This window comes from Colobus angolensis, unplaced genomic scaffold (assembly GCF_000951035.1).
Source record: "Colobus angolensis palliatus isolate OR3802 unplaced genomic scaffold, Cang.pa_1.0 Scaffold273, whole genome shotgun sequence".
NCBI lineage: Eukaryota > Metazoa > Chordata > Mammalia > Primates > Cercopithecidae > Colobus > Colobus angolensis.
The window spans coordinates 2083675-2098721 of NW_012115966.1; the positions used below are offsets into that span (position 1 = coordinate 2083675).

General features: G+C 49.8%; 1 protein-coding gene across 2 annotated transcripts; it reads left to right on the forward strand.

Moving 5' to 3' along the window:
• The first annotated feature begins 589 nt into the window (after positions 1-589).
• Positions 590-14758, forward strand: MYBPHL (myosin binding protein H-like). Of its 2 annotated transcripts, none has more exons than XM_011948130.1 (9): positions 590-784; positions 9180-9268; positions 9821-10016; positions 10254-10393; positions 10501-10660; positions 11085-11221; positions 12137-12323; positions 13190-13233; positions 14538-14758. In XM_011948130.1, exons 1-8 carry the CDS (start codon positions 640-642, stop codon positions 13198-13200), a joined length of 1065 nt encoding a protein of 354 aa, XP_011803520.1. In that variant the 5' UTR covers positions 590-639; the 3' UTR covers positions 13201-13233; positions 14538-14758. The 2 variants fall into 2 exon arrangements, with proteins under 2 accessions (XP_011803520.1, XP_011803521.1); XM_011948131.1 differs by having other exon boundaries at positions 9821-9947.
• Positions 14759-15047: the final 289 nt, after the last annotated feature.

Below are 15047 nucleotides of genomic sequence, written 5' to 3' on the forward strand. Positions count from 1 at the left end.
GATGTGCTGTGAGTCACACAGCTAGTTGGTGACAGAGCCCCGAGTGCTGCCCGGGCAGCCAGTGTGAGTGCAGTCTCCACCTACCACTGCACTGTGCCCGCTGCCCCCTGGGGAGCGGGGGAGGATGGGGCAGGCCCTGTAAAGGTCGAGTTGATAAGACTTTACAACTCATTGAATGTGGGAGCAGAGGGAGAAAGAGCAGTTCAGGCATTGCTGTGAGTCAGCTGATCCTGGGCCCCTTCTTTGGGACCTGAATGCCCTGCGGGATGAACTGGAGGGCAGGAGCAGAGATGTCACTCAACCCTCCCGACAGAAATCAGAGGTCCCTTGTGGATGGTCTGTGTTCAAGCTCTCCCTCCTTCCCTGGTGCTGTGGGGGGTGTCATCTCTCTCTCGAGATAACCGGGCCACCTCAGTCCTCCTCCTGGGGCTATTCTTGGCTGCTCTTTGATCCTCCTCTCTCCCCCAACCCCTACTTCAGCCCTTCTGCAGGGCGTAGCTGAGTGGGGGAAGGCCAGCCCAGTTACGTAACCCTGTGGCTGGGACCCGGGAGGCCAGCCTGGGAGCAGGTGCTCAGCCCCTCCCTCATCACCAGCAGTGAAAATCTAGAGCTGGAGCTCAGCCTCTGGGAAGGCCCAGCATGGAGGCAGCCACAGCTCCGGAGGTGGCCGCAGGATCCAAGCTGAAGGTGAAAGAAGTCAGCCCAGCAGATGCTGAACCACCCCAGGCTTCACCTGGACAGGGGGCTGGCAGCCCCACTCCCCAGCTCCTGCCCCCTATAGAAGGTGACCCATGGCGGGTGGGGAGGGTGGCAAGGCTGGGTGGTGGGAGTTGGGGAGGACATTGCCACTTTCCTGATGGCACCTCAGGTTTTTTGCAGAGCTAAAGACTTTATGGGATTGATGCTTAGGCTGGAGATCATTCGTGGGAGCCCCGAGCCCCTGTCCTTCATGGAGTCTGACTTGCTGCTCAAATGTCCCTGCTAAGTTTTTGTGTTTTAGCTGAGAAGTCAGTGATGGTGTTGGTGGCACTTTACAGTGACTAAAAATGATCTGTTTATATTTTTACCTTTTAAAAAATTGTCATAAGGACTGGGAGGACCTGATGTACTCATGGCCAGTCAGGAAGGGACTGAGAGGTGAGAGATAGTGTCTGTCTGCGGAAGGAACAGGGAAATCAAAAGCTATGGCAATGGGGAGGCTAAGAGTGGGGCAGCACAGTGACACTCGGCCTCCTGCTGGGCAGTGCCACGGGGTCAGGACCTCCTCCAACCTCCAGCTGCTCCCATGGGAGATCCTGACCCCTCAGAGTCTGAGCTCCACGGAGGTGGAGCTCTCCTGGGAGAAGCATTCGATTTCCCCTTCACGATGGTCTCTGTGCGTCTCTCAGCAAAGAGGCGTTCCCAAGTGAGGAGGTGGTTGGCACGAATTCCAACCCCCAGCTTCCTGCTGCCCATCCCCAAATGCCCTGACTGAGGCCTCTGTAGCTAACCACTTCGTGGCGCTCACCTGGAATTCTTGAGTGAAGAGGATGAAAAGACCACAAACAAGAAACATGTGGACTCCCAGGGCAGGAAGAGTCAGGGGGAAAGATGTACTAGACTTGGAGGCAAAGCTCTAGGCTCAATTCCTAGTGCTGCCTCTAACAGCCCTGTGACCTTGGACAAGTCACTGAACTGCTTAGTTTCCATTTTCACTCTGTAAAATGGTGATTCGTAACATCTACCTATCAGGGTAGTTGAAAGGATTGCTGAGATGATCCAGAGTGCCTTGGAAGAGGTCAAACTAAGACGTAAATAAATGATCAAATATTTCCAAGTGAGAGGTGAAGGCTGCCTTCTGCCTCCATAGGGTTGTGCAGCAGATACTCTCTGCCTCTTATCCTCATGGGAGAGGCCAGGTTTCCAGAAATTGTTTGAATGTCAAGGGCAGAGAGCTGGCCAAGTTTGTCCCATTGAAGATGGGAGCAGAAGTTAGTGTTAATATATTAAGCTGGGGTGATTGAGGCAGAAAACCAGTTTCTTCCCTTAAAAGGCCCAGAGAATAAGTGACAGGCAGCAGGAGAATGAGAGCTGAGACTGCTGACGCCTTGGCTCTCTCTACTGGTCTCCCCAAAACCCCAAGGGAGGGCACTCATCTCCCCCATGCTACTCCCCTCTGGCTGCAGCCAGCTCCTGACAGCCCCCAGTCACGGGCCCGCAAATGCAGCCCAAACCCTCTTGTGTGCGGCAGCTCTGTACACTGCAGGCCTCAGGGCCACTAGCACCCAGTGGCTCAACCTAGTGGTATCCTAGAAGTCACTGGCAATAAGAACACCTTTGAATACTTTCCAGAATATATGTGCATCTGCTAACTACTTGGAACAAAGAAGTTCCAAGAGTTCAAATCTTGGCTCTGTTCTGTGGCCCTAAGCAAGTCAATCCACTCCCATTTTCTCTTCTGTAAATTGTCTTAACCTTTTGGTGGATATGGACCCGTAGGAAAATCTAATGACAGCTGTGGACTCTTGCCCCAGGAAAAATATACAAAAAAACACACAAACCCCCACTAAAGATCCTTCAGGGTGCCATGGGCCTGGACTAGATGACCCCTAAGCCACCTGAGAGCTCCAAAGCCTTTCTTCCTCCTAACTCCTCTTCCTTACAGAGAGCTCTGGGACTGAGTATCACAGTAAGCATGTGAAAACATGGGAACTAGAGCAGGCATCAGAAATAGAAATTAATTTGCAAGATCAAAACCAACTGCAAATGGCCAACAATGAGCTTTTAGTTTGGCAAGCCTGCTACGTGGCTAAATAAGCAGGAGTAGGTGGCCGGCATTGGTAAACAGTTCTATGTCTATCCTCAGCACTACACTGAGCACTGTGTCCTGGAGACAAAGCTTGGCAGGGGCGAGAGGAGAGCTTCCAAAACAGGGAGAGGCTGGGTAACAAGCTGCATCCCTCCCATGGAGAAGGTGAGACCCTGAGGTGGAGGAGGGAGAGCCCATCTGCTGCTACTTCAGCAACATCGCTCCAACTGACTGTGTGTGCTCTTTCAACTGTTCTGTGTCTTCCAGACATGGGAAACTGAATCTCATGCCTAGGAGTGACCTTTCTTCCCGCCCTTCCTTCCGTCCTTCCTTTCCTCCTCCTTCCTTCCACAAATATTTAGGTTGTGCCTATGATGTGCCAGGTGCTCATCACAGGTGCCAGAAAATACAAATCTAACTTCTTCAAAGCCTGGGACCAGAACAGATTCTCACCATTGCCACTTAGGTCTCATTGGCAAGGACTAGTCTCATGGCCATCCAGCAAAAGGTGGCCAGGGAGGTGCCAGAATTACAGAAATGAACAAAATAGGTAAAAATAACTGCCCTTATGGAAGTTATATTCTCGCAGAGGGAGCTAGATAATAAATAAACAAGTAAAATATCTAATGTGTCAGATGGTGAGAAATACTATGCCAAAACTAATGCAGGGACGGGGATAACACGTGCTGCGGGTAGGAAGCATGCAGGCTTCCCGCTTCAAATGGAATATTCAGTGAGGGCCTCACTAATAAGGTGACATATGAGCAGCAACTTAAAGGATGTGTGAAAGCAATGCATGCAGATATTTGGGGGAATATTTTCCACGCAGAGAGAACAACTGCAAAGGCTCAGAGGCAGGAGTGTGCTTTATGGGTTGGGGCAATTGTGGCTGTAGCACAGGGAGGGAGACAGTGGCAGTATTTCAGTCTGAGAGGTAGCAGGGTCGTTGTGAAGACTTTGGTTTGTCTACGAGACAGAGGGACAGCCAGTGCAGGGACTGGGAGTAAGGACTGACAGGACCAACTGTAGATTTTAAGGATTTTTCCAGCTGGCCATGTTAAGAATAGACTGTAGGTGGGCCTTAGACACTAGCAAGATCAACAACTGGGAATGAGAATGAGGGAAAAGGTAGGGAGGTTTTAGAAGGGAAAGGTGTGCAATAGTCACCCAGGAGAATGGGAGACCGAGTGAACTTGGGAAGTCTAGTAGAATTGCCAGGGTCCACTTGGAGGTGGTGGTCACTATTAATGGCCCTCAAGTTAAACTCCACATAATTTTGTATTTTCCCCTAGTCCTGTTACTCTGTGCAGATACAGGTACTGAGTGGGTGGGAAGTTTATTTAACAAGGGTTAGGTATTGCCAGGAGAGTGTAATGAAGTCAAAGAGGACTCAGGGATTTGAGTGAGTGCAAGAGAGAGAGTATAATAATGACCATGTAATCTAAGTTGGGTGGTGAAGAAAGTGCTGACATGAAAGGGGTGCTAGGTAGTGAGAGGGTGGTAGGACAATGGATCACAGATCTCAGTGGTGCCAAAGAATTGCTGGTGTTGGAGCATTAGAGGAAGTGAGCTAAAGGGATAAAGATTATATTAGTTAGGTATACTAGTGAATGAAACAAATTGGTCTCAGGAATGACAGACATCTATTTCTCACTAGTGTAAGAACTGAAAACAACTGTAGTTCTCCTCCATGTGGTAATTCAGGGACCCAGGCCTCTTTCATCTTGGGGCTCTGCCATTCCTTAGGGCCCCGTGATCATTTGCATACAGCTAGCAGAAGGAGAAAATAGAAATCTAACTTCTTCAAAGCCTGGGACCAGAAGTGATTCTCACCATTGCCACTTAGGTCTCATTGGCAAGAACTAGTCTCATGGCCATCCAGCAAAAGGTGGCCGGGTAGCCACTTCTCAGAGATAGCTACACGACAGAAGGGGTAACATACATTTTGTTAGACAGCTTTGCCATCTCTGTTATAGAGGTGGTGATGAGACAGTGGGATGCTTGTAATTCTGATCATAGAAGGATTGTAGCTATTGGTCTAGAAAATAGCCACAGGGACCAGTGGCTGAATTAGGAGAGGACAAAGTTATTGGAGGAGTGGTGGGCTGGATGTGAGAGACCCTACAGGGACTGGAAACATGGGCGTTGGGACCAGCAGGAATTATGCCTGGAGCAGTGCTGGAGAGACAGTGAGCCAGGGCTAAAACCATCAAGCACTAGGGGGATGGCTGTAACACAGGGTCGGGGTGGGGTGGAGTCTTTTCCTTGAAGTGTTGCCTGTTCCTATGTCCTTTTATTTTTTCTGACCTTAGTTTCATGGTCTTCAAGAAAGTGACACTCTTGCCCCACTCCTTTCCCATTGCACCCCTCGAGACAGGTTTCTGAGTAGACCAAGGCCACATCCTAGGCATCTGGTAATGTTTCTCTAAGAAATCCTGGTACTTCTTGGATTTCTGGAAAGCTCTGGATAGTTTCAAAGCCGTGGCTAGCCTCCTGCATTCACCCTCTTTTGGTGACCCTTCACCCACATAGGCACGTGTGTATGCAGGCTCTCTCACACACACTCTCATACACACACGTACACACACACACCATTCACACACACATAAACACACCCATACACACATTCGTGCATGTACACAAACACACACATTCACGCACATACATTCACACACATATACATACACCCTCATACCCTCATACAAACACATACACACACACACACACACACACCCTCTCCACTTCTCCAATGCTTCCATCTTGATTCTTGTCTCTCCAGGTCATAGTTAGTAACATTGGTCTGAACTATACAGCCCCTAGGGAGCCGCTGGAGAAAGACCGATCCCATAAAAGGGAATTATGAGAGGATAGGAACAATTATAGAATAGTAAACCAGGCGTAAACTTTAGCAGGATAAAAGTAGGGTAGGTATTCGGAGGAATTTTCTAATCAGAACTCAAGATCATTGGACTTGAAGTAGTTTTCTCTTTTCTTTTTTTTTTCTTTTTGAGATGAAGTTTTGCTCTTGTTGCCCAGGCTGGAGTGCAATGGTGTGACCTTGGCTCACTGCAACCTCTGCCTCCCGGGTTCAAGTGATTCTCCTGCCTCAGTCTCCCAAGTAGCTGGGATTACAGGCGCCCGCCACCATGCCCGGCTAATTTTTGTATATTTAGTACAGACGGGGATTCACCATGTTGACCAGGCTAGTCTTGAACTTCTGACCTCAGGTGATCCACCTTCCTCAGCCTCCCAAAGTGCTGGGATTACAGGCGTGAGCCACTGTGCCTGGACTAAAGTAGTCTTCTCTAATAATCTTTGAGAAAGAATTAGACAGCATTCTGTCTGAGAGAAATGTCATACTGAGAGCAGCCCCGCTCAGAACCAAAGGCCCTTAAAGGACTTTTCAAGATGCCTTTTCTCTAAGACGCTGTGAAGGGAGAAAACCAAACTGTGGCTCTCACAGACCTGCTCTTAGAAAACCTAGGCTCTTAAAGGCTCTAGGCTTTGGTTCACATCCCTCCTGGCATCTGAGGAGGAGAAAGACCTTGGGCATCAGGGAAAGCCATGCCTCCCCAAGGTCAGTACAATTTACACCTCGCTTGACTGCAGATGTGTGAAAAGAGATGCCTCAAATGAGCCTGGCATTCACATTCTTAGCAAAGAGTCAGATTGCGCCCGGGTTGGGTTGGGAGGCGATTGGAGAGCATGCTGCTGACCTGCTGACCGGGCGTCTGAAGCTGTCACACTGTCTCCTGCCACCTCTGCACGTAGTCAGCTGTGTGAGCCTCACGCCCATCCTCTGCCCTCCCACAGGGAGCCGGGAGCCTGCTGGGAGCAGAGGCCTCACCTGCTCATCCTCGGAGTCCATTCTAGAGACTTAAGTTTCATTATCTTGTCAGGAAACCCACTGATAAGCAGAGAACCGGCAATGAAGCCGTCCAGGACGGGAGAGACCACTGTCCTCACGGGCAGCCTCCTTCCTTGCTCTCTCTGCCCAGCTGGGATCCTCTCTAGATCTCAAGGGCCAGTCTGCTCCTCTTCCCTTAACTCCCCCACCTTAGCTTATGTTCCACATAAACCTGTTTCTTTCGTTTTTCTCTTTAGTTCAGATGTAAGAATGCTAACATTTTCCAAGGTGTTTTTCTAAGAAACACTACGTAGAAACACATACATCAGCTCACAGCTACCCATGACAGCCCATTCCCTACCTGAGGTCTCGGCAGGGCGGGGCGCAGCGGGCACTTCTGCCAGGTGTGAAGGCCTGGGTTCCTCTCCCTGCCTCAACCCTTTGCAGTTCTTGGGTGTGTCTAGCCCCTGCTTTCCCTCTGGGCCTCCTCCCTCCAGGGGCAGGCCACTGTCTGAGCCCCGACTGGTGCTCAGTGCTGGGTGGACACTGGCGGGCAGGACACAGCTGGTGCTCTGAGAATGGGTCCTGCAGACACACAATCTTAGATGGGGAGGCAGGAGTCTCAGGTGCCAGGCACATCGTCACCGCTGGCCGGGAGGTCTCCAGAATACCGGCTTCTTTCTCGGAGCCCTCTTCCTCCCAGCTTCCTTGTTCTGGTGCTTACAGCCCCTTCCCAATGCCGACATTCTGTAGGCAGGCAGCACAGGGACAGCAGAGCCACCTTCTCTCCAGTAAATGTAGGAAGGGTTATTTCCTCCCCCAACAGTGGGGAACCAAGCCCAACAAGATGAGGTTTTGACCCGCCTTTCCAAGTACGGCCTTCTTTTTCAAAACACCCTTAAGTCATATCCACCCGTTTTCAACTCCTTGGTTGCTTGCCAAGATGGCCACAGGAGAGGAGCCCATCACACAAACGCTGCTTCTGTTCTTCATGCCCCGCCCCTCCCAAGCCACCAGAGCCCAGCCGAGGGCAGCCACAGCAGGGTCGCTCAGCCGCCTGGGACTGCTGCGTCTGTGCTGAGGCAGTCAAGCCCTGAGCAGGGCAGGGAGGACGGGCACGCTGACCCGTCAAGTCCTCTCATCATGTATTCCTGAGGTGCAGTCTAAGCCACACAGCACAAAAGGAAACTGCAGAAATCAAACGGACCGTGTGCACTGTACATTGCTATTGATCTTCATTTGCAAAGGTCTCGCGACCTTGAGATTATCATGGGGAGACTCTGGGACTGAAGTTCTCTGGACAATGCTTGCCAATTGAGCTGGAGGAAGGACACAGTAGAAGCTCTGTTTCAGTTGCGTCACTTACATGTCTGCGTTATGTATTTATTTAAACAGTTCATCTATAAGTAAACAGACATATGTCATAGTGAATGCTCAGGGAAGTATTTTCACAGAAGTGTGCATTATCAAAGAGTCTGGAATCCACTATCAAGCAGTCATGCTGTTTGCCACAGGAATGTACCAGGGGTGAAGTTCTTCCAACTGCCAAGAATGAACTGTGGCAGGAATCCTGGGTTGCTGGGAACTGAAGCACTATCACATTCTACTGAAGATAACATCAGCCAGGCAACTGCCTGTACCTGAGAAAGGAAGAGACAGCAGCCAGGAAAAGGCCAGAAAATGGTGTCCGTCTCAGCCAGGCCCCCGAGGGAACCCAGGTAGAATATTTGTGCTTTGGCAGCCGAGACAGTGTGAGGCATCCCAGGAGGAGAGAAATGACACCTGGTCATTCTACACTCAGCACTTTTCCAAGCCTCTCCTGTCTTCATCCTGGAAGCTCAAACACATCATCTAATCTCCACTTCTCACTGGGGCAGGCCTGGGAGATCAAGGGGAAATGACCGGTGGACCTCATCTGTCCCAGAATCTGTACAAAATGATTCTCTGCAAACTGGAAGAAGCCTGGGAGCAGAGTGGCCATACAGAGGAAGGGACCCAGACATGCGCTCCCTCTGCAGTGACATCAGTGTTGTCTCCGTGGGCGGCTGGGAAGGCCAGGGTGTTGACTCTGCCTGCAGAATGGAGAGCATTCTCCTCAGACTCAGACTTAACTGGGAGCTCAGGATTGACATGGAAAGTGGCCTTGATAAAAGGTATTAAGGACAAATGTAGAAAAGGGTGGAAAGACAAACCACACAGACTAGACTGGTCCGTACATAAACAGAAAAATAAAAATACCTCCATCAGGATGGAATGCCTCCAGATGATGGAAAGTCAGCATTTGAGAGTTACAAATTAGGAGAACTGTCAGACTCACGCTCCAGTGTTCTTTCTGCTGAGACTTTAACATTCCCAGGGTGTTCCTTAAGTCAAGCCCTCATCCCCAAATCCCAGCAGGATGATGGGAGCACTCTTCCCCTTCCTTCTAAGAAAGGCTTAATTTGGTGACTGATTCCTGGGCCACCCACCCACAGCAGGCAGCTGGAGGCAGGATTTACTTTCTCTGAGTATCCATCTCCTATTTTCTCTCTTTCCATCACTCAGAGCACCCCAAGATCTGGCTACCTCGGGCCCTGAGGCAGACCTACATCCGGAAGGTTGGGGACACAGTGAACCTACTAATCCCATTCCAGGTGATCATGCAAGAACCATACTGGGTCCATGTCTGGGGCCAGCCCAGGCTTCGGATTTGGAAACAGATGCCAAGAGTCCTGCTAGCAGAGGGGCAATCTTCCCAGCCTTGGATAGAAGGGGTCACATCACCAGAAGTCTGAGGCCAAATGACCTCTGCACTCCTGAGGGTGGGTTTGGATAGGACTGGATGTGCACTCATGAGGTGGTGTGAGGTTAATCCATACCATTCAGTCTGCAGAGGCCACGGAACTTGCAGTTAGAAGGGTTCTTGGCAGTTTGAGTGGCTATTCATTTGGGTCACAGCTGCCCCGGGTGTTCATGACCTAAGCTCTCAGAGGTTGGGAGACTCAAAGCCATTCCTCTTTCCCAAGATCCTTAGGTTGTTGCTGAAAGGAGGAGGCCCCCGGGAGGGTCAACCAACTTCTAACTCAAAGAATGTGCAGCTTCAAGTCAAGCCTCCCTGTGGACCTGGGGTGGACGGGACCCCTACAGCAGCAGGAAGAGTCAGGAAGCCTCTCGGGGCTGCTCAAAGCATTACCCTCATTCCTCAGGGCAAGCCCAAACCTCAAGCCATCTGGACACACGATGGCTGTGCCTTGGACACCAGCCGTGTGAGTGTGAGGAATGGGGAACGAGACTCTATCCTCTTCATCCGAGAAGCCCAGCGTGCTGACTCAGGTCGCTACCAACTCCGTGTGCAGCTGGGCGGGCTGGAGGCCACCGCCACCATTGACATCCTGGTGATTGGTACGGCGGGGAGAGGGGGATGTGGGAGATGGGGGTCCTCAGGAGTTCCCTCTTCAGGCTGAAGAGGAGCCAGCTCAGAGAGCCGAGGAAGCTGGGGCAAGGCCCCCATGTTGTGTCTGGGACACAGGGTGGGCACAGGAAGGGGAGCTGAGCAGGAAAAGGGGCTGGGGCACTCCTGAAGTGACTTCAATGCATGTGGGCTCTGCCGCGCCCACTGCCATGGCTTTGCCCTTTCAGAGAGGCCAGGCCCTCCTCAGAGTATTAAGCTGGTGGACGTTTGGGGCTTCAACGCTACCCTGGAATGGACACCTCCCCAAGACACGGGGAATACAGCACTCCTGGGATACACGGTGCAGAAGGCTGACACAAAATCTGGGGTGAGGCCAGCTGGGAAGGAAGGAGGGTGGAAGAGGGCATGCTGGGACAGGCCTCTGGTAGTTCCACATGGGGTGGCTAATTTCTGGCATCATGTTCGGCCCCGCAGCTGTGGTTCACGGTGCTGGAGCACTATCACCGCACCAGCTGCATCGTCTCCGACCTCATCATCGGCAACTCCTATGCCTTCCGTGTCTTTGCTGAAAACCAATGCGGACTCAGTGAAACAGCCCCCATCACCACGGACCTCGCCCACATCCAGAAAGCAGGTAAGGGAGGCACGGGGACCATGAGCTGCGAAGACTTAAGGATAGGCTGGGTGCAGTGGCTCACGCCTGTAATTCCAGCACTTTGGGAGACCAAGGCAGGCAGATCACTTGAGGTCAGGAGTTCGAGACCATCCTGGCCAACATGGTGAAACCTCGTCTCTACTAAAAATACAAAAATTAGCCAGGCACGGTGGCGCACTCCTGTAATCCCAGCTACTCAGGAGGCTGAGGCAGGAGAATTGCTTGAATTTGGGAGGTGGAGGTTGCAGTGAGCCAAGATAGAGCCACTGTACTCCAGCCTGGGCAACAGAGTAAAACTCCATCTAAAAAAAAAAAAGAAGAAAGAAAGAAAAGGCTAAGGATAACGAGTCGATGAGGACTGGGATCTCAGAAGCTACATCCCAGCCCCTCTTGGTGCCCTCAGCTACTGTTTACAAGACCAAGGGGTTTGCCCAACGAGATTTCTCTGAAGCCCCAAAGTTTACCCAGCCTCTGGCCGACTGCACTACAGTCACCGGCTATAACACCCAGCTCTTCTGCTGTGTCCGTGCCTCTCCCCGGGTGAGTGGGGGCTCGGGGGGGCGCTGTGCTGAGCTGCTTTCTGTTCCTGCCTCTCCTAACGTAAGCTGAGTTGCAGAGCATTGTAACATAACATCTGTTACCATCACCGCCATTTGCCTCTTCAACAGCGCGGTATTTAGGAACAGTCGGGGTGCTTGGAGTCCAAGACAGACTAATGAGAATGACATTTCCTTTTGAGTGTTTGTTTCTCATATATGAAAATGTTGCTTACTGACCTGCTGGCAATTAGGCATGCGCTTCAAGTTGTGTCTCTGGTAGGAGTGACAGAGTCCTGGTGGTTTCTCCTTCCCATCCGTACCTCATCCCATCAGGGCTGTGCACACACAAGCTGCCTAGAGTTCAGCCTTTGGCCACAATCCTGAACAAGGCTCTCTATTTACAATCTAGTCATCATGCTCCGCACACACCATAAAACACCATTAATAACCTGTACCAAGAACCTTTTGGGTTTTGAGTCTGGGCCAGACTACATGGAGATAACATCTCAGAAGGGGGATATCAAGAGCCCACTCTAGAAGCTACTCTCTAACCAGAGGGAATAGAGGCAACTCACAAGTCAGCAGTAGGAACAGAATACGAATGGTTCACAACAGGTGAGCCTGATGCTCAGTGCTTCTGATCCTGAGAGCACGGTACGGAAGTTCGCAGTTTTCTTCCAGTCAGAAATATTGGCGAAGAAAGTGAAGTTTCAGGTGCTATTTTCACCCAAGAGAAGGAGCTTGGGCGACTACTGAAGGTACTGGAAGGGGAACCCCTTCCCACAACATAAGGAACAGGGAGCCTTCCAGAAAGCCATTATCTCTTTGCAGACAGAGTCCCAGAAACTGAGCACAGAAAGACTATTGGTTCTTACCCCCGCCCCTCCTTGCTGCCTCCCTCATCTTTGTCTTTCAGCCCAAGATCATCTGGCTGAAGAACAAGATGGATATCCAAGGCAACCCTAAGTACAGAGCCCTGACTCACCTGGGAATCTGCTCCCTAGAGATCCGCAAGCCTGGTCCCTTTGATGGAGGCATCTATACCTGCAAGGCGGTGAACCCCCTAGGGGAAGCATCTGTGGACTGTCGGGTGGATGTGAAAGGTAAGGGCAAGAGGAGAACTAGTGCCTTAGGTTGCCAGTCACCTCCTCTCTCCACCGGTGGAAGAGTCAGGAGCCAGAGACGCGAGCCTAGGTGGAGAAGGGGCTCCTCTGTTGGACCCTCTCATTGCTGTCATCATCAGGATGTCTTGGAGGAGACATTTTAATTATCTATGATCTCATTTCTCTCCATCACAATTCAATAATATAGGAAGAATTGTTATTTCCATTTTGCAAAAGAGAAGATGAAAGTACAGGGGGGAACTGGTTTGCCCATGATTTCCGGTGTCAGTTAATTGACCACCTGGCACTGGTGGAAAGAGCCCAGGTCTCCCGGTCCTCACTCAGCTCATTTTTCTTTATGCTGTGCAATCTTCTGACTCAGCCTAGGAAAGCTGCAGCTGTTTGTCGGGCTTTATTTCACTTTCCCCTCTGGTTTGTTTACAGGTAATATTGCATATCCTCTCTACTTCCTTAAAGTATTTAATCACTTATCTATACCTGTCACCTTGTTCAGATCTCCATCATTGTGTTTAACATACTGTTTTATAATTTTCTATTTATAGATGTTTCCCTATTAGATTATAAGCATTTTGAGGGCAGGGACAGTGTCTTATTTGCCTTTGTCCCCACAGTGTCTAGCCCAGTTTCTGACACATAGTTGGCACTCTAAATGTTTGTTGCATGAATCGAGAATGAATGAGTCCTTACATGTCCTGTTCTTCTCTATGTATAGACTACCTAATTAGCACCATTGACTCCCAAAAACCTGAAATAGAATATTTCTATTTCTAATGCTAATGCTCTGAAAGAAGGTTTCTCAGAGATTTCTGAGATGTTAACACTGATAAATGTCCAAATTATTGCAGTTCCTAATTGAGGACACCTAAGAAGATGTGGTACTCTGACAAAGGTAAGTAAAGAGAGGCAAGATGTGTCAGTGGATTAGTTCCTGTTTATGGCTAGTGTTGTTGAGTCAGGGACAGACGTGCATTCCTGAGCCTTCCAGTCATGTATCCACTGGTGACCACTTTTGTTGTAACCATTTTTTTTTTTTTTTTTTGAGATGAGGTCTTGCTCTGTTGCCCAGGCTGGAGTGCAGTGGCGCCTTCTCGGCTCACCGCAACCTCTGCCTCCTGGGTTCAAATGATTCTTGTGCTTCAGTCTCCTGAGTAGCTGGGACTACAGGTGCATGCCACCACGCCCAGCTATTTTTTTTTTTTTTTTTTTTTTTAGTAGAGACGGGATTTCACCATGTTAGCCAGGATGGTCTCAATCTCCTGACCTCATGATCCACCCGCCTTGGCCTCCCAAAGTGCTGAGATTACAGACATGAGCCACCGCGCTCGGCCTGTTTTTAAAAGCGAATACTGTCATCCCTGTGGAGAGAATGTATACTAGATGCAGTCTGCTTTTGTCATATCCTCTCTCCGTCTGAACTTCTCAAGTCGATGGTAGAAATAAAACCTAATGGTCCTCTGAAGAAGAGTGACAGCATCCACCTAATCATAAGGAGGTTCTGTGGGAGGGAGTTGGGCAGGTATTGTAGGAAAATATGTCAAGGGAACTATTCGGAGTGCAGGAACCTATAAGAGTCACAGCACCTTATGCCTGTGGGGTACATAAGGACAGGGGAGGCTGCTCCTGCTGACTGAGTAAACACCTCAGGATCATAAGCATGGTAAAAAAATTGATTAATATGTTTGTTTTTTTTTACTTGGAAGCTTATGGATTCCTTCCCTTCCAAGAGAAGAAAATCCTCCTTCTCATTTATGTCAATTATAATTTAACCTTTAGGTGTGTGGTCCCAAGCAGCACATTATTGGCAAAAGGCAACTCAGCTCATCATTTAGAACTTGACAGCTCCTTTAGATTTCCTGTCATTCACAGTAGGTATGTTGTGTACAAATTGATGCATAAGGTGAAAAAGAAGCTTGAGAAAGAACTAAAGAGAACAACAAGTTCCCAGTGTCCTCTCTGACTTGTAGCTGCTGGCTGATGGAAATTGGAAATGAATTTGATCCCATAAGACATTTATTTAAGGCTCTCACTGGTATGTAGCAAATGAAAGCCCAAAGGGATGCATTACAAGTGCAGACTTCTCAGGAAAGCGCTCTCCGACAGTCGGCGTGCAGAGGCAGCTCTCCCTCTCTCCCCTCCCTCTCTGTGTTAATGATACTTGTGTTCGTGTTAGTTGCCCCTTTCCCTCTCTCACAGCCAGTTGCCCAGCAATGAAGTGAATTCATGGCACAGGAGCCAGGGTCCGTGAGAATGGTGCCCTCAGCAGCCTGGTGTCCTCTGGCCATTTGCTGTCATGGCTATAAAGTGCTCTCTCTTTTCAGTGCCTCCAGGAAGCCCACCAGTGGTGAGACTGTGTCAAGGAGCTTCGGCACCATGTCTGGTTTGGATTCATCTAAATAAATGTGTGGCTCCCAGTGCCTGAATGATCCTGTATTTGAGACTTTCTATGAAACATATGGAAAGTTGCCATCCTTAGGCATGCTGTAAGGAATCACAGGGCCTTAAGGCTCCCATATCTCTTCCCATATCTACATTCTCTTCCACAGAGGTTTTTAATGCTGTTCTTTTCCCTAGACATCTACGACACAACTGAATTAAACTCTCCACAGTACTAAGTGCTGGAAAGAGATGCCAAAGGTGACTTGATCTCTGCCTCTAAGGGCTTTCCAGTTTAAGTTGGGATAACAGGACACACATCTACCAAAA

Bases quoted from the DNA above. Each gene is read 5' to 3' on its own strand.
- MYBPHL (XM_011948130.1), top strand. From the start codon at position 640: ATGGAGGCAGCCACAGCTCCGGAGGTGGCCGCAGGATCCAAGCTGAAG. The intron at 9,269-9,820 runs GTGATCATGCAA...CTCATTCCTCAG, and splicing joins ACCTACTAATCCCATTCCAG to GGCAAGCCCAAACCTCAAGC. The intron at 11,222-12,136 runs GTGAGTGGGGGC...TTTGTCTTTCAG, and splicing joins GTGTCCGTGCCTCTCCCCGG to CCCAAGATCATCTGGCTGAA.